Source organism: Centropristis striata, chromosome 10 (assembly GCF_030273125.1).
Source record: "Centropristis striata isolate RG_2023a ecotype Rhode Island chromosome 10, C.striata_1.0, whole genome shotgun sequence".
Lineage (NCBI taxonomy): Eukaryota > Metazoa > Chordata > Actinopteri > Perciformes > Serranidae > Centropristis > Centropristis striata.
In genome coordinates, this window is record NC_081526.1 from 11,047,285 (window position 1) to 11,072,757 (window position 25,473).

The following is a 25,473-nucleotide window of genomic DNA, read 5'->3' on the forward strand; positions in this document are numbered from 1 at the left end:
GATCACCTTTTGTACCTGGTCCATGTTGGTCTTTTGATTGACTTTACCAAGATGCTGCCATCTGATTTTTACACTGATTGATGTATTGTGCTTTTTCTAGAGTGTGTACTACTGAGGACAACATGTTATAGTTAAGCAGAATTAAGTATAAGGTCCAGAAAACCTAAAATGAAATGTCCACATGTGAGGACGCAGGGTCACAGGAGGTTAAACATTTACTGACGACATAGAATAGATTAGAATATCTTTATTTGTCATTCAATGCACAACGAAATAAAGTGCAATACTAAGTGAAGAAATATACAAATATGTAAAACCACATAGTATAAAACATAAACAAAACAGATAAAAGGAATTAAAAAATAATTAAAAAATAATTAAAAACAAAGCAAACAATAAATAGCGCATACATCCACGCCCACATACATACACCATTTCATGAATTACTTCGCGTGATCATTTAATGCTGTGATGGCCTTTGCATAAAAGCATTTAGTCTGTTTGTATGTGTTTTCATTGTCCTGTACCACCTGCCTGAGGAGATGTTTTGTCTTGTTATTGTACAGAATGGAAATCTCCAAGATCATGAAAAGTTCGTACCTGCGTGGCCTGAACATGGCGTCCTTCTTTGTGGCAAGCAAGATCATCGTCTTCGTCACGGTCTGCGTCTACGTCCTGACAGGAAACCAGCTGTCTGCCAGCAGAGTGTTTATGGCTGTTTCCCTTTACGGGGCGGTCAGACTCACCATCACGCTCTTCTTTCCCTTTGCCATAGAGAAGGTCTCTGAGTCTCTCATCAGCATTAGAAGAATTCAAGTAAATACACCACAGACACAGGCCATTTTTATACCGAGTGTGTTTTTATTATGGAAACTAAAACTCTGAATGTGATTCTTCTTCTCAGAATTTTCTTCTGCTTGATGAAGTTTCTCCTCAGCATCTGGGGCTCCCTGTAGCAGAGAAGAAGGACTGTATGGTGAAGATACAGGACTTAATATGCTACTGGGATCAGGTGAGAATTATTTTGTGCAAGGTGTCTCTCCTTTCTATCTGTATCTATCGCTCAACAATCATTTCAACCCTCGAGGGTCAAAGTAAGGATAGAGAGTGTTTCTATACAGATTGTGAAGCCTCTGGGACAAACTTGTGATTCTGAGCTGTATAAGCAAACCCGGCATTAACAGACAAGTTACAAAATGTGTTTCAGTTCATTTACTTTTTCTTTCAGATGCTGGAGGCTCCAACTTTGCAGAATGTGTCTTTCACAGTGAGGCCCGAGCAGCTTCTCGCAGTAATTGGACCTGTTGGGGCTGGAAAGGTCAGGTCTGTTTTGTAGTGTCAGGTCTATATAGTCACATACTGTAAACACATGATGATAAACCTGAGACACATTAAATGAATGCAGTATATTTATTTAAAACATGCTTAAAACAAACAAACAAAAAAAACGATAAAAGCAAACAGGCCTTACGACTAAGAGCAATGATAACGATCATAATAAAAAACAAATAATACATAATCAAATAATCCAGGCACTTAAACTTAAATATTTCATCTTCAAAAAGGAGCAGGAAGAAGTAAACACTTATTTATTATTCCTACCCATTTTGTTATTTATACATCTATGTATGTATACATATTAAATTGTCTGTACAATATTGCAACTATCGCAGCTTAAATAAATAAATAAATAAATATTATATACAACCCATTACAATATAAACCGCTATCCCAGTGTTATATACAACCCATAATAATAATAATAATAATAATAATAATAATAATACATTTTATTTGGAGGCGCCTTTCTTGGCACTCAAGGACACCGTACAAAAGGATAGAAAAGAAACAGCAATAAAATACAATATAAAATGCAATACAATACAATACAATAGACATATTGACATATTGGACAGGGTAAAAGTCATCAAAGGGAATAGGCAGTTTTAAACAGATGTGTTTTGAGTAGTGATTTGAAATGGGGGAGTGAGTCAATGTTCCTGAGTTGGGGTGGTAGTGAGTTCCAGAGGCAAGAACTACCTTAATTTTAAACATAACCAAATAAATTACAAATGAAACATTATAAACAGCTGTCCTAGTTTTATATACAACACACTACAATATAAACAGCTGTCTCTTAAAAAAAAATATTATTGCAAAACTGGAAGAATAAGGAAGCACCGTCAATAGAGAATTGGAAGGTTTTGATGAAGTACCTGTGTATTGAAAGTTCAATGTCAGAGGACAAAAATAAAAAGAAACAATTTGATAGCCAATGGAGCCAATTCTTTAATGCCCTCTAGAGCAACAATGTCCTTAGAAACCCTGTTTCTTTTTGTCCTTTTATCCTTCTGTATAACCAATTATAAGTATTGAGGGAAGCATTGAATGTAATAAGACAGACGAAATTCTGAAGTAACTTTGATTTTGATGAATTTCTAGGAAATTGCTATTTGTGATTTTTTTGTTGTTTTGATGTAGTTCCTGGTACCTAACTATGATGACCCACAGAAATGAATAAAATAAAATTCTAAAAAATTAAAATAAAAAAATATAATAAACAGCTGTCTATTTTTTATGTATTATTATGTATTTAATAATATAATGTTATCAGTTGTATTAGCAGTATATTGTTTATAGGTAAAGTACTCTTAATGAAAATGTTTTTAAGCCTATTTTCAACTTGGTAAAATCGTTTTTTGTTATTTTCAAATGACTAATTACCTAATTTTTATGACAATAATTTTAGTTTTTTTGCTCTGTGTTTATGCATGTCAGTCCTCACTCCTCAGTGCCATCCTGGGGGAACTGAGTCACGAAAGTGGTGTGGTCAAGGTCAAAGGAGAGCTGACATACACTTCTCAGCAGCCCTGGATTTTACCTGGTACGATTCGAAGCAACATCCTTTTTGGCAAAGAGCTCAACCCCCAGAAGTATGATAGAGTTCTGAGAGCCTGCGCCCTCAAGAGAGTGAGAATCACTGTTGATTATCACATGCCCCGCTGCATCTCATACTGTCTAGTCTAGTTATTAGAGAGCTGTAGCTCATAGTGAGTGCAGTGTGAATGTGAATGACTGGTAAGGGTTGCGTTTGGACCCTGTTCAGGACATGGACCTGTTGCCAGGTGGTGACTTGGCCATGGTCGGGGACAGAGGGGCCAACCTCAGTGGAGGACAGAAGGCACGAGTCAGCTTAGCAAGGTGTGCTGGAGGTCTATGCAGCAATGCACATATTTATTTTATGTCAGTCCCAGAGATAACCTCCATATGTGTGTATCTTTTAGAGCAGTGTATCAGGATGCAGACATCTACCTGCTGGATGACCCTCTCAGTGCTGTGGATGCTGAGGTGGGAAGGCACCTCTTTGAAGAGTAAGTCTTATTTTTTTGTTTTTTAGTGACCAAACTCTTTTTTCCAGTTTTACATTCATTATTGATTGATTGATTGTCTTTATTTCGAACATGCAAACAATAAAAAAATCCCCAAGTTTAAATATTAATAGATGAATAAATAAAAAACAAAACAAAAGAGCAAAAAAAATTGAAAAAAACAGACACTTTCTGCAAGCTCGAAAGGGGGTAGGAAGAAGTAAAAAAAACGTATCTAGTCCTACCCCTTAACGGGTCAGTATATACATACATATGTGAATAATCAATATAGTCACATACAAATATTATAGATAATTATATATATACATATACTATAAACAATTTATATTACATTGTGAATACCTATACATGTATATTGTAAATTACTATATATATATATATATATATGAATATTATAAACATAAATACAATTACTATGTATATTACAAAATGACAGTCTACATATGTCCATGTTACAGAGGCTTTTCTAAATTTTTGTACTTTGTAAAGATGATGTCTTTATATTTGTTTTTGAACTGTCTTATGTTTTGGCTTTTCTGTACTTCCACACTTAACTTATTCCACAATTTGACTCCGTAGATGCTGATTATGGAGTAAACATATCTGAAAAAACAATCAGGTTAACTAAAATATTGTGTGGTCATAGCATTCCACATCTACATTTAGTCAACAAGGTTGTCACATGCACATTATAAATGTACAGAAATGTACATTCATGTCGTTACATTAAATGCAATAAAACATTTTATTGATATGAGTAATAAAGAAATAGAATATATAGGAAAACCCAAGATGAGAACATTGATTTGCTATGCCCTAGCCAAAACCTTTAAAATGGAATTCAATCTCAGTTAATTATAATACATTTTATGTATATGCATACAAAGTATATACATGTACCTATATATCCATACACATACATGTTCATAATCCCTATACAACGAAACAATAAGAGTGTATCTCTCTGCTTTTCACTGAGAAATCGAGTAAAAAGTACATATTCCTTAATCAGATGTTAATTATGATGAAAGTACATTAGCAGTTTAATTTCTGCATAAAAGTATTTTTTTTTCTTCAGGTGCATTTGTGGACTTTTGAGGAAGAAGCCTCGTATCCTGGTCACTCATCAGCTACAGTACCTGAAGGCTGCAGATCAAATAATTGTCTTAAAGCAGGTGTGTGTTTTTTAAGAGTTTACATGTAAAGAAAAATGCTCAGGTGGTGATAACACAAAATGTTAATGTTACTCAAATAAGCCATCACAATTATGATGCTCCATGAACTTGGAATATTTACAATTCAAATTGTTATAAACATGATCACATGCATTATATGGTGTATCATTCAGTTAACAATTACTGTGTAGTTACATCACTTATGTCTTTATTTCATTGCATTTCTCAGCTCAGTAAGTGTTCAATGACACTACAACCAAAATGTATCTTTGCATAAAACATGCACACACATGAAGATGACTTTTTTTTTTTAACCTGAGGGTGACAGCTGTAGTTTCATGGAAAAAAGAAAACAGAATTTATTGATCAGAACCACTCTAGATTCAAGCTTTAAAGTTATTTATTAGAAAATACACAACAATTACAGAGGCAGCTGTTGTCATTGATTAATAAGAAATAACACAGTCAAATAAAAACGAAAACAAAGTGAAAGTTATTCCAAATGCTAGGATGCAAGGATGTAATTCTACAACTTGTGTGCCTTTGTAAGAGTTCAAAAGTTACAGTTATAGGCAAAAACTTAGATAAATGTTCTTTGTATGTATTATATTGACAGGGACTCACCTTCTCCTTTTTAAACATCATGTCCCTGACAGATGTTGAGACTTCCTTCTTTGTTTATCCTTTATTTATTTCTTGAGGAATCATTGAGGGCAACCCCTCATTTACAATGATGTCGAGAGTACAGAGAAACACAAAACAGAGAAAACACAAAACAGAGTACAGAGAAAACACAAAACAGCAAAGACAAAAACATATGCAAAAACATTAAAAACAGTTACAGTGAAAGGCAGAGTTATTGGTTATCATAGTTTTAAACTGGCCCATAGTTATAATTGTGTTGAGTTTGAGTGAATGTTGTTCCAGGTAGATGCAGCAGAAAAGCTGAAAGCAGTTTTTCCAAATTCAGTATTTGTCCGAGGAACATTGAGCATTGACTTCCATGACTGTGTGTCTCTTCTCCGTCATTGTCAGGGTCACATGGTGGGACAGGGCACCTACAGTGAGCTGCAGACCTCTGGACTAGACTTCACCTCCCTGCTGAAGGAGGAGGAGGGCCAGGAGGAGGAGAGGCAGGGTGCAACCCCCATCCCTGGGACTGTGTCCCACTTCCCCCTTACACTCTCTGACAACTCTATGTCCTCCATGTCCTCCCTCTCCTCCTCTCGCTACTCTTTGATTGAGGGAGTAGAGCCACCCGCAGTGGTAGGTATATTTGAAACATTATTAAAACTCTGCTAGAATGAGCAGAAAGTGGTTTTCATCAAGCATACATGGCTTGTTGTGCATTCTCGAGGCCACTAGAGGGCAGAAGGTACTCACCTTTCCCCCTGCTGCTCGTACAGCGTGTAGTGAAGTGTTGCTGGATGGCTGGCTTTGACAGCAGTGTCTGTCTGTAGGTAGTGCAACAAACGGAGGAGGAAAGCCGCTCAGAAGGAAACGTCGGCCTGCGTATGTATGTGAAGTATTTCAGGGCAGGCGCGAACTTCCTGGTCCTCTCGGTCCTCATTTTACTCAATGCCCTAGCACATGTGAGTCCTTTTTTTCCAATTAATTTGGTTTGTGTGTTTTTTTAAAACAATTTGGGAAAAATACAACACATCATTTATTTATTGAAGATACAATTGAGAAAAGTAATAAATAGTTTTTTTTTAAATTAAAAATCGTAATTCGTGACATTCTTTTGATTTTCATTCTTTTGCTTCTTTAGATTACATTTGTTCTCCAGGACTGGTGGCTTGCCTGCTGGTGAGATTTTCTTCTTCTTTTCCACCCTGTGAAAAACATAAAAAATCAAGAATAGCAGGTTTTTGAAAGCAAAAGTGACTCCTTTCTGAGATTGGTTGATGATTTAATATAACACGACTAAACCAAACTGTTTTTCTTGGCATAATCCCTCACTTGTTGAAACTGACCTTGTGCTTCAGGATAGGAGGAATGTGTTCTGTGTAATGCCTTTGTGTTGCGGTGTTCTTTCTTCGTTGTGTTTATTTGTCCTTGTGGATTTTTGGTTCTTTTGTGGCGTTTTGCAGGGCCTCTGAACAGAAGCACATCAATGTGACAGAGCACCTCAATGGCAGCTTCCCTCGGCAGCTGGACCTTGACCTGTACCTAGGTGTTTACGCAGGTGAAGCTCACTGAGCGCACATTGCTTTTTGTGTACTGTTGAGGCTCTGAATACGCCAGCCATTCAATGAACAGATCCACAGTTCTTTGGCTGTGGCCCAAGGCCTTCAAGGCCCAGTGTATGTGTACATGGGCCTCAGCTGTACAGGGAGATAGCAGTGCCTTTCTTGTTCTCTGCTGTTGGATTGCTCTGATTGTCTCCCTGTGACTCCCAGCCTCTTCACTCTTGCAGGCTTTGTATTCACAGTGATAGATCAGCATTCAAGACAAAAAAAACATCACTGAATGAAAGACTTAAGTCGAATATATCTGCTTTTTTGTGCCAATAATAATGGAACAGTAAATGCATAGCTAACCTTGGAACAGGTACAAGGATAGCATTCTATTGTGCTGATGGATTTTTTTCCTGTGCTTTTGTCAGGTTTAACAGCCACTTCCGTAGTGTTTGGCTTCCTTCGCAGCTTGGTCTTCTTTAATGTGTTGGTGAGCTCGGCCCAAACCCTACACAACAGCATGTTTAACGCCATCCTCAGGACCCCGGTACGCTTTTTCGATATCAATCCAATTGGTAAGTGGCTAACTTCCTCATCAGGTTCTCATTTTGAGAACTTCAGTACTTCTGACTTGGTCGAGGTTGTGCAGGAATGATGAGATGATCATGAAATGTTAACATCCAGTGGGACCTGCTGTACTAGTTATTGTTCTAACATCTCACCACTAGAGAGCAGACTGTTACTGACTTTGCCATGTTTCAATCCACTTTACAAACATCCATACGCTCGCCCTTAAACTCCACAGTTTATTATTATCAAGTTCTAAAAAAAATAAAACAACTTAAGTTTTTAAAAGTGAACATTTTTATGTAAATTGCAAATATTCTATTCAAGTATATCATTTTGGCATCATGTAATTGAGATCATCATATATTTTTGTCAATAAATTTAATTGATAATAATTTATACATTTGAATCAGAAGATCTAATATTAACAACAATATAAAAGCTTAAATTTAGTCACACAAGCTTAAAGATGGCTTTCTGTTTGAGGGATTTTATGGTGTTTAATATCTCACTGTGAATAAACTAACAAAAGTTGCTGCTGGGAAGTAAATCCTGTGTACAAGAGGCCAATTCAGAAGAAAAAGCCTTGTGATATGGCTTAATATATAGCCATAATGTATTTAAAAATGAGTAAAGAGAGTGCTATCTTTTTTCATTGTGAGCTCGAACAAAAAGCAAACAATCATAGTGAATAAATACTGTTTGCACTAGATCTTGGACAGTGTTGTGTTTGGACTATAGAGCTGTGCAAATACAGATGTATTTGCCTTGTGCGCTGTATCAGAAATCTTCGATTATTTCATTAGCTTTGTAGGCTGTAGCTGCTGGGTCAATGGAGTGGGCAGATGGACACGATTTTAAAAGTGTGCAAACACTCCAAAAACGTCTGACTTTACTCAGGGAGGCTGCTGGGCTTTCTTCTGGCGTGCTTTTTTTTTTTTTTTTTTTTTTTTTGCACCACCTTTTTAAATAGAAACCAATAAAACTGAGCGCGTATTTCAAGATTTGTTTGAACAGTTTGCTTAATGTTTTGCACTCGTTGTTATTTCACCTCTATGATTTAGTTGTTTTAATTAAAGACCTCTTTGAATCAGGTGAAGTATTGTCCCCACAATGTGCCATTCACATCCAAAGTCAACTGTCAAGTGGCCCACTTTGATAACTTTAATTTTTCTGGAGCATTGTTCACCTGTCAGCAGATAATTACTCAGCCTAATCTCTTCATAGTGACATGCATGTACAACACAATCAGCTCGGGTGGGAATTCTCAACAAGAAGGGAACTTGTATCTGTATAATGAGTCATAATAAGCTGGTAACACAAGTCTAAATATGATTTGAGGGTGTTCTGGAGCTTGCGGTTTCTTCTGGCAATAGAAGTGGGTGCAGCGACAAAGCTTTCCTTTGCAAAGCTGTGTTTGGAGCAAACACCACAGGTCTTAATCTTTGGCTTTTGTTTTTACTCCTGCCGTTGTGTTACGTATTGGACTACCTGACGGCTTATCTGGGTGTGCCTCGCTTGGTAATCTACGCACGGGAGGAGGACAAACACTTTGAATAATGTAATAATCTGTTTAATAGCGCAGCAAAGGAGAGGCTTAACAGACACTGCTATCTGATTGCTGTTGTGCTGCTATCAGTAACCATTGTATGACCAGTCCAGTCATTACAGCTTGGCCTCCAGGCTGGCAAACAACACTGTGTATGAGTCTGACTGGATTTATAGACAACTGTCCCGGAGAGTGAGTTTCTTTTGTCCTTTGTCCAGTCAGTAGTAAATTAAGCGTGACATTTAAAAAATATATATATAAATAACTTTTAATATTTGAAGTTCTTTTTCTGCTCCTGCTTTGTGTTTTTGATTTATTCCCTTGAATGAAACCAAAAAGAAAAGATCAGGCTGGTCTCGCCTCTGCCGGTTTTCTCTCACTCTCCTCAAATTTTTTTGCTTCTGTCCAAAATATTTTTTTCCATTTATATAGAGCTGCAAAGATGAATTGATAATTCAGTTATTTGTCATCTATTGGAGTATTTGGAGTCATTTTCTTAGGTCAAAATTCTCTGATTCCAGCCTGTTAAATTTGAATATTTCCTGGTTTCTTAACACCTCCATGACAGTAATCTAAATATTGAGATGTGGACAAAACAAGACATTTTTAAGACGTTATTTAGGGCTTTGAGAAACACTGACCGATATTTTTTTTTTAACATTTTATAGATCAAACAACTAAACATGTAAATCTAGACAACAATTGGCAGATTAATCAAAAAATAATCATTAGTTGCAGCTCCACTTTTTTATTTTTACAATAACTGTCACTTCCATCCCTACTGCTTCTATATCCACTACTTTGTTGCAATAAGTGCAAGTAATTTGTAACTGTGTGTTGTTGAGGATTTGACAACTGTTTACATGTGTAAGTGATAGGTGCGGTGCTGCTGAACAGGCCCACTGTTTGACAGCTGTCCACGGAGCTAAAGGTTACCATTTCAAGCGTCACTGCACAAAGGTTCTATTTGTTATTCTGTGAATGTGGTTTATAACAATAGAGTACAGCAGTGGTGAATTATGATTGATGGAGAGGCATTGTAGCTCTTCTGTATCAGCCACTGAATGCCTCTGCGCCATTTGAATCATGTGTTATCTTTTGTACTGCGTGGAAATAGTTGATTTCCAAGTTGGGGCTTTTTGGTGATTAAAACCTTTATATTTTTGCAACAATACTATTTGAAAAGAAGACATCTAGATGATTTTGATAACGCCGCAGACTCCTTTTTCCTCTGCTTTTTCCTCTGCTTTATGAATTTATATAGCTAAATATATTCATGTTGCTCAGTTTTAGCAATATGTATAGACTTATTACAGCTGTTCATCCAAATGTGATCCAGTTAGAGCAGCACAGACAGCGGTGGATGTGTTGAGCTGATGTTGATCCCTGTAATTTAGTGTCATTGAGTGGGCTAATCCCCTCAGAGACTGCAGGCCAGGGCTTCAGCTCATCAGCACAGTCAAGGAGTGGAGTTTCAGTCAACACACACACACACACACACACACACACACACACACACACACACGCACACCTCTGCCGTCCCCCTTTCACATCGGCATAGTGGGCCATCTCAGTGCTAGGTGTCACTCAGTTGCTGTTGACGCAGGAAACATTAGATCTTCTGTAGTCACTGATGTGAGATTCTAATTGTGTCTACAGAGGCAATGTTTTTAATGTCTGTATTTCAGGTCTGGGATGCAAGAGTGTTAAGAGCGAAGTGGAGGAAGTACTGCAGAGAGGATGATGATATCGAGGTGTGTAAATTGAATGTGGAGATGGAGCCGTGTGTGTGTGTGCAGTATGGCTGATAGGGCTCCCCCTCGCTCGGCACTTCCACTATTTAATTGCATGAAAGGGAAGCAGAGGAGATTGCAGGAGCCTGGCGGTGTGAGCGAAGAGAATGGATTTAGAATGTATTAGTATTGGCAGCAAGGCGCCGGCGGTGGGAGGCTGCCCCAGGCCCCGAGGCCCTTCATGGAAGTGCAGGTGAGCTGTGCCACCTCCAGCCTTGGCAGCCCCCTCCCCAGTATTCCTTCATTATCGCACTCTCCTGGCTGAAAGGCCCCTCCAACTGCACTGGGGCCCACACATGGCGCGGCTCAGAGTCGCCTCCTTATCTTGATGTTTACAGGGAACAGCGATTTGCCACACGCCCTGCTCTAGCCGGACCCCACTGTTCCACTTCTTTAAGTGTGATTGGGGGCCCTGCTCACCTAATATCTCCACCTAAGGGGCCACCTTAGTTGGGAGGGCTTGATATTTCCTGAGCCTGAAAAAGTGGTGCAAATCACCCCTGGAGTCTTAAACCATGAGAAATTGTTTGATACTAATGCTGCTGATATCCTGAAACGTCTATACCCCTCTCTACACAATAGGTGATATTGTTGACAACCACCCATAGTGATTGAAGCCATTGTCCCATGCCGATCTTACCTCATAGGCATTTCCATGCAGTGAATGTCTTTGTGTAACTGCATCACTGTAATGTATCCCCTCTATAGTCTACGCAGGATGGAGAAGGGTCTTTACTTCATCCCCTCTGAAACTCTGTGTTAACTGAGCCGCTTGTCAAACAGCTGATAGCTGACTGATGTTCTCTGCTCTAACACCCTCTAACCATGGTATGATGTAACCCAGAGAAACCTATCCTTTTCTTATTGGCATTGTTTGTCAGATATGCATGAATTTAGGTCATCTATGGCTTAGACAGTAAAATTACATAAAATATTATTGGATCTTCCGCAAACACAGTTTGACAAGTACTCCCCCCATTCCCAGACTAAAGCTGCGATATTCTACACTAGCATAGTAGCAGCTCTACCCCCTTGCATGAACCCTCCCCTCGGGATGTCTGTATGCTAAAGGGGCACTCACACTGTGAATAAGATTAGTCTGCCTCCAAGTGTACAACATGCTTACGCCACTTGACTTTGAATCAGTACTGATTTGGAGCATTGCTGGATTGTTGCGGGGAATAATGCTCTGGCTGGGTTTATGCAATGGCTGTTATGGGGAGCCCGGCCTCGTCTGCATGCATGTTTTTTAGGCGGGAGCGGCATTTTGGATAAAGCTGTAAGCTGCTTACGGCCGTGGAGAGAGGTGATTACAGGGCCCACCTCCGTAGGACTGACTGGGAGGCAGGAAGGCAACTTTTAGGTCAGTGGTGCCATGGCTCCGCCACGCCTCCAGAGTGCCATACCGCTACATTCTGCCAATGTGCCGCTCAGCCGTTCCCTCTCTCTGTCCCAGTCCCACCCTGCTTCATGGGCGATTCTGTCAGGCTAGATAAACTCATCTGCATGCTTGCGTGGTTAGTTTCACTTTATCAGGGGTTGCACCCAAAGTCTAAGTGCTGCTTTATTTACATTATGCTTAGAAATTTTTGTTTGCTCAGTGATGTGTCACTACAGAGACAATGGGCTGCTTAAGTACAGTAAACATGATGGCATTTTGTGATTGCTTTGACATGAGATATACACCGAAGTTTAGATGACAGAGTGGGAGCCAGTATGATTGACGGCTGCAGAAAAACTGATGTGATTTGTCAACGACTTGCTAAATTTACTAGAATTAATGACACAGTTACCATTAAACCAGTAGTTTTCTACAAGTAATAATTTCTTACGTGACAGATATTTGTTAGGGGGCCAGTTTTACGCAGTAGCTAAGTAGTGTATTAAGCTATGATTGATTAATGATTGAAATATAATGCATTCATTTCACATCGTGTTCATGGGCCACCATTGGCCCACAGGCTGCACTTTGATCAACCATCCTATAAACTACACACAACAGATCTACAGCTTGTTTGTGACCTTTAACCCTCATCCTACCAATTGGTGTACCTGCAGAACCCAGAGGTATACTTTTTTCCCATTTTTGTTTATGGCTTTTATGACAATCAATTTGTCTCTTTTCTGTTGAAATACAAATGTATTACGGTCCTGGGGGCCCTGTCAGAATCACAGAATTCCACCATTGCAGTTTTATTAGATAAATGGAATAGATGGATACAATGTTTGCCAGGAATCCTTATTAAAAGTGTCACATTCCAACAAGGGTAGAGGGACAAAAAATTCAGAACAGTCCAAAAAATTTGACCGAACCTATTAGTTACTGTATATTTTTTTTATAAAACATTAGGCCTAAATAATGAACATTGGAAAGCATTATTTTGGTGTTGGCCACAGACGGACACTGTAAGATCCATAGCCTACATAATTCAGTTTTTGCATGTTTTTTTTAGCAGTGTCACAATAGATAAACAACTATGCATATCAGCGACATATGATGTTGTTGAATTAAAACATTTAAGGAGGGAAAATACTCCATCTGATGCTGACATGGAGCCCGGTGTCCCGGCACCTGGTGAACTTCCAGCCAAAAAGCATTTTGACTTTTACATTTAAGTTTTAGAGTTACTGTTCTTTGATACTAAATGTAATGTGCAGAAGGCCACGCCCACAATGGTCACATGACATGGACAAAAAATATAGCAGATAAGAATATATATATATATATATATATATATATATATACATATGTATGTATGTATGTATGTATGTATATACACATATATATAATATACATACATACATCCATATATATATATATGTGTGTGTGTGTGTGTGTGTGTGTGTATATATGTGTGTGTATATATATATATGTGTGTGTGTGTGTATATATGTGTATATATATGTGTGTGTATATATGTGTGTATATATTTATATGTGTATATATATATATGTATACATATATGTATACATATATATATATGTGTATATATATATATATATATATATATATATATAAATATATATACATATATGTATACATATATATGTGTATATATATATTTTTTTCCCAAAATATACTGATGCCTATAAATAATACCCTGTTTATATTTCAGATGAAATGAATAACATAACTTACATATTTTTATTTTCTATAATAAGAAAGAAGTTCACATTTTGCTAGAGTAATTTATTCTTGGTCAGTGATCCTTGCATGTTAAATATGTTGGCAGGATGAGGGTTAACTTGAGCCCACTATTACTTCCTGTAGTGGCACTGCTGGCGCTGCTCTGGTACTTTTTGTCCTCCTCTGAGAGTCTGAGGGCTTCCTTCAGGGACAGAGATAGAGAAAGCCTTTCTGTCTTGCCTGCCTTTAGGTAGTGTAGTGTGGGGATTTGCTATCACTGACCCTGCAGTAAACAGTGTGTGAAAGCAGCTGGAGTGTAATCTTATGTGCTGTGGGATCAGAATAGAGGAGCAAAGTTACTAAAGGAGTCACAATAAAGGGCTGCCACAGCACCTGCAGAGCACCAGCCAAAATAATGAACACCTGAGCAGATTGGAGGTAACTCAATTAACGTCACTGACACTGCCAGTCAGAACATAAAGGCAGGTACGCAGCTTCTGTTGCCCTTTTGTTTCCAAACAAAAGGGTCTCTCGTGTATTCAGACAAGAGTAGGGCAGTCTTTATGAAATGCTAGACAAATAATGATTCATTGTTTAATCTAGATAGGCCTGTGTTTTGCATCTGATATCACACTCGGTGTATAAGCTCTTTTCTATTATATTGAAGGAGACTTTGGTAACAGTTGCTCAACAATCTAGGGAAACTGATGGAAATACTGTTGACTAAATATTGTTTTTTATTGGTGCAGGGAAACTAACGAATAAAGAATATTGTATTTGACTTATATGTGTCCTTTCAAATGCTATATAAGACTAAATTATATCTGAAAATGATGTTACATAATAAATACTCAGTGTTCTCACACAACTATAGAATAACACATAATGTCTCGCACAACTATAAAATAACACATTATGTCTCGCACAACTATAAAATAACACATTATGTCTCGCACAACTATAAAATAACACATTATGTCTCGCACAACTATAAAATAACACATTATGCCACTTTTTTTCCCAGCTAATTTTACGAATATTTTTACTGATTATATTTCTCTGATTGTACAAATGCTACACTTTGCATCTTTCTGACAAATTAAAAACACCATGCTGTCAATTGTGTGATTCTATCTCACATCAATCTAATCTAATGTCGTCTAATCTGTGCTTTTGTGTTGTGTTGTTTCCCAGGAAGAATCCTCAACAGGTTTTCGAAGGACATCGGTTACCTGGACTCTCTGCTCCCATGGACGTTTGTGGACTTTATCCAGGTGAGTCTCACCTCGGCAGGTTTGGTCGCTGGCGCTGCAGCATGGGAAGGCCATTTCATGCCTGGCTAAACCTGCTTTGTGGTCCGGGTCCCCTAATCTGGAAACAATTACTGTAGGATTACCCGCCAGCGCGGCCCAGCGCCTGCACAGATTTAATAAAAGTGTGCACATAGGCTGAGGGCGTGGCTCCCTCAGTGTGACACAACAGAAGCGGCATCTTCAGAGAATGTGTTTGGAGACTAAGCAAGTGATTGGGAGAGAAAAAGGTACCAAAGAGGAAATAAAGGCCACAGGATGATGGGGATGATGTGGAGGAAAACAGCGGGGAGGTGAGGAGGGGGCGACAAGGATGATGCGTTGAGTGGCAAAGAGAAGAAGTGTGAGCAGCAGGCGTACGATGTGTTTGCAGGAGTGGAGCTCGAAGCGTGGTAGAGGGGAAAGGGGACAGGTCAGTTGGAACAGATCCAGAGCGGGACTTGCCCCTCTTAGCGCAATTCACCTAATGCTCTACAGTCTTATGGGCCTGGTAGCCGAGGGCCACCCTGGTGCATAACCAGGTTGGGTTACCAAATGCCACCCTGCCACCGTGACAGCCATCTCCCACGAAAGCCTGCGGAGATGAGCCAGCTCATGCACCTAGCACCACAAAGAAGGGAATGTTCGCTGCACAATTCGAGGTAGAGGAGCAGGCGTGGCTCTTTGGTTAGGGCCAAAGAATAGAACAAAGCCGCGCTGAAAACGAATCCCCCCTCCACAATGCCTGAGTGATGTTTGTGGCAGATACCCATCTCACAGTAGACAAAAGCCATCTTAAATGCTGAAAGCACAAAAGATCATATGCACAAAAGCTTTTTGTCTGCTATAGTTTCCCTCATTTTGATAATAAGGTGAATAATGGCTGGAGTAAAATAATAAGTCTGTAGAAGGCGCAAAGGTCCAACTGAACACAGTGAAAGTAGACTAAAGACTTATTGTACCTCAAGTGTGACTTTCACCATGAAAGTTATTACCTGTGTTATCAAGGACACATTCAACTATAAGAGTAAACTTTCGAAAAAAGTCTGAATATCATTTGCACATTCTTACCACTGGTCTTTTGCTGTAGCTGAAAGTGGGAAGTGATTGTGATTGTGCACAAAGGTGGTATCCTTTGGACAGGACACTTTTGTTTGTGCCGCTTTCTGCTCTTGTTTGCAGGTGTCTTTCATGGAGCAGCCTTTAATGCTTTCAGGAAGGACGATTCTCACTCTTTTTTATCAAAGTATTAGCCGCGCAGAAAGGCTGCTGATCCTGACTATTGTTGCTCATTCGCGGAGGGACATTTCCCCATAGTCATTGTTTAAATGGTTGTCAGGGGGGAATAAAGTGAAACTTCATAAACAATGCCCTAACTGGTTTATCTCTCTCTATGGGGAGAGGCCGCTTCTGTGCGGGGATTTGCACCAGAGCCTCCCCCCTTTATGGTGGAGTAAGCACTTCACAGCCCCTCAGCACTGCCCCCATACTAGCCTAACAAGGGGATTCCCTCAAGCTGGGGGAACCTGGTTACACCCCAGAGCCCTATTTTTTCACAGGTCTCATTTAGTAGTAATTTAGTGTATTGGGAAAAAGCCTCTTTCTCTTCTTTCTTTATGGTCAGGGGACAAAGACAGAAATGTCAATTAAAAACACCTCAGGCTTCAGGGACTGTCTGCTTTTGTGTAGACTTGACCTTTAAATCCTGGGTTGCCTCTATTTTCACAGAGGGGGCAGAGGAGGAGGGCAAGACAATAAGGGGTGAATACAGGGGTCTTTCAGTGGAGGATTTTGTGTGAAGGCTCTTGACCAAGTCACACCACTAACTGTGGGGTCCATAGCTACATTCATAGGTCTTCTTAACCATCCACGCAAATTCAGTTTGTCAGCATGTGCATGCTAAGACATCAGCTGACACTTGCTGTCATTTAAGTGGGGCTTAGCACTGTAAAAGGCATATAAACATGCATAAACACTGCCTCATAAATCATAAATTACAGCAGTTAAACCTACAGTCATGTGGAGAGAGAGAGAGAGAGAGAGAGAGAGAGAAAATATTTTTTGTGAGGAAAATAGGGAGTTCATATGTGCGGTATGCAGATACAAACCTAGCACCGAAGACACAACAAACACACACCAAAGATGGCTATTGTCTAAAAACACTGGCGGGTGGATCGTTGTGTGAGACTGTATATTGTGGCACATTGTGTGTCAGGCCCTTTCAGTGGCTTTGTGGGATATGAGAACTGCTGACGTAACCGTGAGTGCTGTAGGATGGGATTTCACCGGCTTTCTCTGCTTCTTTACCACACCGGTGACAGAAGGAGTGAAGAATGCACTGGCTCCAGGCGTTACACGGGTTATCCTGAGAAACACAGGAGAAGGTCCAGTGTGGAAATATATAGGTTGTGCCGTAAATCCCCTTTTTAGAGCATTGTTTTATGACAGTGCCTTTGTCTTTCTGCACAAAGTGAAAAAATACTAGTGACACAGAAAGGTGAGAAGAGTGAAGATTAACTTTACCGCTTGTTTTATTCTGTTATTTGTCAAATTAGTGTAAAAACAAACAAACAGAAAAACACCATTGTGTGGAGAGCCCTAGTAATAAATCGGCCATTGGCCTAACATAGACATTTTAATATCTATCGATAACTGAATATGTTTTACAATATGCACCATTTCACAGAACATATAATGCAGAATTAGATGCTTTGTTGATTTAGGAATAGGAATTTATTTCATTGTATTTAATGTTTTTTTTTAAATGGTAAACAATTGACTGATACTGAACATACACTGCTATTTATCTGATTTTTATAAATTTATTTTTTATTTAAATGGCCAGCAATTGACTGATATTGAACATAAGGTACTGATGTTTTTTTATCCTTTTTTTTTTAGTTTTTATTACATTTTTTCAGCGTTCATTTTTGGAATAAGTTGACAATGTGTTAGACATTATGTGTATAATTTATAATAATGTTAAATATTCTTAGATATTTGTCATAAGTCATATCAGTGCACAATCCACATAAAAAAGGTCTATATTAATTTCAGACACCATATTGGTAATCAGTGAACGCTTCCCCTCCAAAATTTGTATAGGTATAACTCTCAAATGTCCCATATAAGTCAGCCTCTATTTTGTGTGTCTGAGTGTGTGTGCTTATGGGTGTGCCTAACAGGCCACTCAGCAATACCACACATGGTCATTTGATGGCGAGCACCGGCCAGCAAAAGCTTCCAGTGTGTGTATGTGTGGTCTCCCATGATGCTGTGGTCCAGCACCTCAGCTGCTCTGACTCAGACATCCAGGCCAGGCCCTGGGTTCCTTTTTAGCCTGGGAACTTACATAACAAAGTCCCAATCTAATCTAGCATCTCACCCCCATGTCAATATGACGAAGATAATGAATTCTGTGCTTTCTGTGAGTGACTTTTGTATTTGTGAATCACTGTTTTTCTTACACGTTTGAAAATGTTTTTGTGTTGTTCTCAAGAGAAAAGAGCAATGACTGAATGAATGAATTTGCCGGACACAAGTGATTTATAGTAGAGAGGGAGAGAGTGAGGGAGAGAGAAAGAGAGACTGCATTTCAAAGCCTTTCTCTTATTTCCAAAATGGGGTTGGAAATCAGCAGCTTGACTGAGCCCAAATAAGTGACTTCTTTTACCTTTTCACAACACACAAAGGCCTAATCCTAGGACTACTTGAGCCACCAATGTAGACAGCGACTGAGACCACCACAGTATGTGTCAGACCCTCCTCACCACACACAAAACACATTGACTGCAGCTTTATGAAGTGAAAATGGCCCAGAAAGGAAAATGTGAAGGAGGTGTCCACAGTCATTTCTCCCAAAGAAAGGCCATAGCATCTGGGCATTTAATGCTAAAATAAAGCCCAAAGACAGAGTAGAATGGATTGGGTCACTTCTATTGTCCCAGAGCCCGAGTGGAACAGCCCTGTTTTGTTTCAGTACCACTGACCCTTGCGACTTATTGTGCCGCTCTGTCACGGAAAAGTGTGGAGTGAAAAAAAATTCCAGCGATGACAGAGGACTTCTTTTGAGGAATTTTCTTTGCCATGCTTTCCCCTCATTTCCTGTTTTGTTTGCACTTTTTTTTTCCCAGCGGCAAATATTGCACACTGTCAGTAAATAAAGGGAGGATGAAAAAGGGGTTGTAAAAAGCGTACTGATTCCTTGTGTCCGGAGGGATGTTTAATTAAAGGCAAGTGTTTATTTTCTGCTGCGGAACAACAGTCGCTATCATTGCAGAACACAAATATAGCAATTAACTTCAATTTTCTGCATTTATTTGGACATCAAAGAGCTGATAGAATCATTGAGAAAATAAAGCAATTAGGGTCAGCAGAGATCTCAATGGTCTTTGGACACAGCAGTGCACCCAGTTTGCTTGAATGACTGAATCACATGCGTGCGGTAGCTTTCTTTTCTTGCTAAAGAGCAATTAGCGGTAATTCTTTATTTAAACTGTTTGTATACAAAACCTTTCATCCTTTTATCCACTTTTATGTGCAGCGGGATGTGGCTTTGGGAGTTTTCTGTTCCTGTGTGGTTTCATAGGAGATATGGATGTGATGGGAGGGGGTGAGGTGTACGCCTGTAGGATCACTTATCTGAGTCATCTGTGTGTAGTGTGGGTGGGGGGCCACGGTGTTCCCGATGCTGACATGATAAGCGCCAGACCACGCAAATGGATCACATCAAACAGGGCCTTGGCGACAGTGGGCCCTGGGGAGCAGGAGGAGGCAAGACTCCTATCTAATGGTTCCTGTTCCTCCTCTGTCCCCTCAGATGACCCCACTGTCAGATAAGCCTGCCTTGGACCTTCGCGGCCCCCGACCAAAATGGCCCCAATTAGAATTTAAATGAACCAATCGGCAAACATGAATGAGCGGTGTCGCCGTGTCGCCAATCAGCAGCAGGAGAGTGAAAGAAAAACAGTATATTTGATAAGACATTTGTTCAGTTAATGTTTGATCCCCTCAAGGGAAGGCAGGATAACATGCAGTAATGGCTCGTGTGTCACCATCTCACTTTGCAGTCTGGTAGCCTTCCATCAAGGCTAAGATTGAAACTTATGTACTGTGAAATTCTTGGGATCAGTTGTGCTCAGTAGCTTCCACTCACTGTTTGATTGTGTGGGCTCCACTACAGCAATGGTTAGACTAGTAATACCCTCTTATCTGAACTGCAAATGGAATTGAGTAGCTTTTCATCATGAAACTACACTGAAAGTGATCATGCTTAAATGTGTGCTTAAGTGGCAGATAACATCCGTAATTAAGGTGCTAAATTAAATTTTCATCTCTCTGGGCTAGTCTGAGACCACTGAAGGTAACAGTATGATCCTAATCTCCACGTCTTAGGATTCATCTCTTAGGATGTGTCTAATTTCAGGGTGTGAGGTTTTTACTTTTATCATCTATCAATCGAATATGAAATGTGTAACACAGTATACCTTTCAGTTAAGTAGAAATGGCCTCTCACATATTCAGTGGTGGAAGAAGTGTTCACATCATTTACTTAAGTAAAAGTGTCACTATCACACAGTAAACACACTCAATTAAAAGTCCTGCGTTCAGAATCCTACAAGAAAAAAGAAGTTTAGAAATATTGTCAGGAAGATGTACTTCACATCCCAAGGTATCAAAAAGTGCTCAGTTTGCACAAAAATGTCCCCTGTGACTGATATATTAATATTATTCTATATATAGACATTTTCATTTTATATGTTTTAACATTAGCTAATTGTAATCAAGTAGTTCCTAACCTCAAATTGTCGCAAGATAAATCTTACAGGGCATAAGATGATAACAGGTGTAGGAAAAAAGAAAAAACTATGTCCCACCACATACTTTTCATTCATTTTGTGGGACTTTTTTGTGTGAAACTCAAGCAGTTATTTCAATGAAACGACTCAAAAACTTTAAAGGTCATGTCATTCCTCTTTCGTGGAACCACAAAAAACTCACAGACATCGAAAACATGACGACTGCAGGAGCCACAAACCAAAATGGTCGGGAACTGCTGCTTTAATCTCTAGCAATGTCTTGTCTTTTATAAAGTTATCCATCTGTTTTTAATGAAAATGCTTCGTCTGAAGAGTAACTAGCAACTACACTGTCAAGTAAATGCTGTGGATAAGTATACAGTATAATGAAATGGAAATATTACATTAAAGTGCATTATGCCTCATAAATGTACTTAAAGTGATAGTTTGGATTTATTGAAGTGGGGTTGTAAGAGGTACTTCCCTATACTCAGTGTATCAGCTAGATTAGATGGCAGTCGGCATGCCCTTAGTTTGGAGAAGCAGGCAGGAGTAATGTTACAAAAGCCTCCAGACAAAAAGAGTTATTTTACCCTTCAGAACACAGGAGTTTGTAGTCTATGGGTGCCTCAATCACTCAGTTTGTTTGTGTTATTGTAAACATACTAACCAATCACGCAGCTATAGACCAGAAACCGACCATCTACGGTTAAAAGTACACTGACTATGGATAGGTAAGTCATGCAACCCTACTTAAATACATCTGAACTAGAATTAGTATGTATGTTTTCAAGAATTGTGCTTGATACTTTCCACCATTGCACTATACTTAAATTCCCGGTCGCCCATAAAATTGGAATAAAATATTTTTTCGACCTCTTTCCATGAAACGATTGTGACAATGTAATTTGTTCTTGACAGATAAAGTGTATATCTTCTCAAAATGTTATTCATCAATCTCTTCCAAACATAAAAATTAAACCACAATTAACAGAAGATTCTGTCTAAAAACAAAATTATTCCAACTTTATGGGCGAACGTGTACATAAAAAAAGTGAAGTGCTTCATGTGGTGATGTATAAAAAAATAAATAAAATAAAATTGCATTAAATGGAAATACTTAAGTGAAGTACAAGATAATGTGATGCACTTAAGTACAACACAATACTACTGTACCTGATAATTATCACCGCAGATGGGCTACGGTGAAAGCATTATTTAATCATAATGATACTTTATCAGATTCTTACTCCAGTTTGTACACACAGTGCAGGTGTGGGTGCTTTGTTGTCGTCAGGCTCGTTGCCTCCAATCCTGTTTAGGCAGCTCTGGTATCCTGGTCTAGATGTGTCACCGAGCCATTAACACGGGTGATGAGTCACTGTGTTGTTGAGGGCTGTGTGGTTTGAGTGTGATGTATCAGACACCCACAGTGTGGTTCCCAGAGCCCTCTGCCAGTCACTGTGGCCATGGCTGTTGGCTGGCTGCTCTGCCAGGGAGGCTTACAGGCCAGAAGTGTTGAAGGGAAAGCCCAAGGGAGCCAGGGATATGAGCTGCAGTGGCCAAGTGGTAAATTCTCACCTGCTACTAAGTGAGAATTAGCGCTGTGGTCGTTTTCCTTTCACACTGTGAGTCACATAACCTCAGTCCCACAACCTGCTGTTACCTTTCTGTGTGTCTGTGATGGTCTCACACAAATACAACTGAAAGAGTTTCTCTTGTTTAGCCTTAAGAAATAGGCCTCACTGCCATGGTGGTAGGCCACACAGCAGCAGTGGTGCCTCTGAGTCTGTTGCTGTTTTGTTAATACTGTACTGCTTTCTTATTTCTCTTTCTGTCCCAGGTATTCCTCCAAGTCATCGGAGTGATTGCAGTAGCCGCCGCCATCATCCCCTGGATCCTGATTCCCATTGCTCCCCTTCTTGCTGTCTTCCTGTTTCTGCGATGCTACTTCCTGCAGACCTCCAGGGACATCAAGCGCCTAGAGTCGACCAGTAATTTTTTTTTTTTGGTTGGTGGGGTAGGCATGTCCATTTGTGGTAAGAGACAAAAGCGGACCACAGGAATGCTAATAGACCATTGAAGAAAGCCATGGTCATTAGCATAAAGGCTAAAGGTGGCAGTGGCCTATGGCTCGGCCACACGCAGTTTCCTCAAGAGACGGGAGTTCATGACATCACATACAATGGGAAAAATGCCAAGTGGGCATGACTAGGCCATTGCAAGCTTTAGTTCATCTATTTTATTCTGGGCTGAGAGCCCAAATGCACATTGGCCAACAGGTTCCATCATCTTAAAGAACAAAAGTCCTATTAAAACGCCCAGAGGAAACATTTAGGTTTTGTCTTTGGTTTTTATGGGCCTAACAAATAGAAACAAAAGACCAATCAATTGCAACCTTTCCCTAAATCAAAACTCTTCTGCGTCAGAGGCGCATTAGATGTGTGTATGACGTAGTACATAATACACTATTAATCACCATGGTGAATTTTTTGTCTATGTCTTCTGAAAGTACATATACTCCAAACAAAACCCCTGAAACATCAAGCAGATTATCCCTGACCTGGTCAGTTAAAAACAGAAAGATATAGAAGTAGTTAGTTATAAAAGCATAAAACATAAAAGCCAATATGTTCTGAAATTCTGTTCACATAAAAATAAAACTCTTCCAACTGTCCTTCGTATAGAATAAAAAAATGCTACTAGCTGTGTTTCCATTCACTTTTTTTTGTTATTTAATTTCCCATTTTGTTGATGCACTGAATGGGAAATGAAAAATGCTTTTATTTAATAAATTCTGACATAACAAACATTCAGGTCACATGACTGATCAGCTCTTTCAGCTGTCAGCTTCTTTGTCCAATTTGTTTTTGTCTCCAGACAGCATAAAACATGACCAACATTAGCTGAGATAAAAGAACGATTAAATCATTGCACAATTAAACTTATTCCTGAAGATCTCTTTCCATTTTCTATTGTAGATAGGTCAGATGGCCAAGGAGACTTGTTTTGTTCTTCTTCTACTCTGAATGTTTGCGAATTATCCATACATAGCCTATTGTACCAACTTCTGATGATAAAAATAAACAGATTTCATTCGCATTTGTTTATTACTAAATATGCTTAACATTTGCTTGACAGTTGAATGGATAAACAGCTATTGTTAGATGTACCAGATAGCTGATTTAACAGATTCATGTTTGTTCAAATGCTAACCGATGTGGTTTGTATGTTTTTTCTTTCAGCTCGGAGTCCTGTATTTTCCCACCTTTCTTCCTCCCTCCAAGGCCTGAGCACCATCCGTGCCTTCAAGGCTCAGCAGAGGTTTCAACAGATGTTTGATGAATATCAAGATCTTCACTCAGGTGACAACAAATAATAATATCTCACATCCATTCAAAGCCATTCAAACTGATGTTGATACATTTGTTTAACATCATCATTATTTTGTTTGTATAGAGATTATATGTAATACATACACAATCTGTATGTATGTGTTTGTTCCCAGAGGCATGGTTCTTATTTCTGACTACTTCTCGCTGGTTTGCTGTGCGTCTTGATGGAATTTGCTCAATTTTTGTCACCATCACTGCTTTTGGCTGCCTTTATCTCAGAGCTGGTACTGTATTGACTTTGGATAAGCTATGTGAACCATTATTTACATACATTTTGTAAGTGAAACCAAGAGGATACACTGACTGTGTGACTGTATATTTATTTTTTTGTGATACGACAGGACTGGAACCAGGTGCAGTGGGTCTGGCTTTATCTTATGCAGTGACCCTGACAGGCATGTTCCAGTGGGGCGTCAGACAGAGTGCTGAGATTGAAAACATGGTGAGAACATTTACATTGAACACTCGACTGCAGTTTATATTTTTGAGTGGGCATCACTAAACCCATTCATGAAGGAGGGTTTTATTGAGCCCAAAATGGAAAACGGTTTATAATATACGTAATAAAGTTGTAGTCCCATTAGAGAAGTCAACTAAACATAATTTAACTGTAGAAACTTAACAAATGGAATAAAACGGAACAAACTAAAGTGACCTAACAAATTTAACACACAGGGGGGAACATGTACTGCAAAGGCTGATTAAACCATTTTTTTAAACAAAGGGGTAACACAATGACAAACACTACCACCTAAACTATAAATTAATTAATTATTAATTAATTCTATCAGTATCAATATTAGAGCAAACAACCAAAACAGAAGTGCCAACAAACTAATAGTCAATACAAAAAATCTCTAAATGAGAAATCCCCCCCATGATTTAGCTGGAAGTTGGTGCATCCTGATTGACCTCTTCCTGTATTTAAGAGCTCTGCCTAAATGGTGAATCTTTTGCTCAGGCCTGGAGAGATATCCGACCAGCAGCATCAACCAAAAGCAGCACCGGTAACTCAAAGAAATACAAACTAAATGCGTGCACCACAAATACAAACTAATATACTGCCAAAAATAGTAAATAAACTATGAGTATGATGCATGAATACAGACTGCATAAAAAGTTTGTGGACTATTGTTTCGAAGCATGAGTTTGGCATTTCTGCCGTCGCCATCTTGTTTTTTTGGAGCCAAAAGTGACCATATTTAGAAGAG

The 25,473-nt window shown here is 39.1% G+C and overlaps 1 protein-coding gene across 1 annotated transcript in view; it reads left to right on the forward strand.

The window, feature by feature from the left end:
• Positions 1–25,473, forward strand: part of LOC131979093 (ATP-binding cassette sub-family C member 4-like) — a 44,097-nt gene that overhangs the window by 5,813 nt on the left and 12,811 nt on the right. The window contains exons 8-24 of the mRNA XM_059343000.1: positions 567–816; positions 905–1,012; positions 1,229–1,318; positions 2,779–2,970; positions 3,107–3,201; positions 3,285–3,371; positions 4,468–4,564; positions 5,600–5,830; positions 6,025–6,156; positions 6,336–6,373; positions 6,658–6,752; positions 7,173–7,319; positions 14,975–15,054; positions 22,711–22,861; positions 24,113–24,232; positions 24,376–24,486; positions 24,604–24,704. Of these exons, the coding sequence (XP_059198983.1) occupies positions 567–816; positions 905–1,012; positions 1,229–1,318; positions 2,779–2,970; positions 3,107–3,201; positions 3,285–3,371; positions 4,468–4,564; positions 5,600–5,830; positions 6,025–6,156; positions 6,336–6,373; positions 6,658–6,752; positions 7,173–7,319; positions 14,975–15,054; positions 22,711–22,861; positions 24,113–24,232; positions 24,376–24,486; positions 24,604–24,704 (2,125 nt within the window). The remainder of the gene's footprint in view (positions 1–566; positions 817–904; positions 1,013–1,228; positions 1,319–2,778; positions 2,971–3,106; positions 3,202–3,284; positions 3,372–4,467; positions 4,565–5,599; positions 5,831–6,024; positions 6,157–6,335; positions 6,374–6,657; positions 6,753–7,172; positions 7,320–14,974; positions 15,055–22,710; positions 22,862–24,112; positions 24,233–24,375; positions 24,487–24,603; positions 24,705–25,473) is intronic.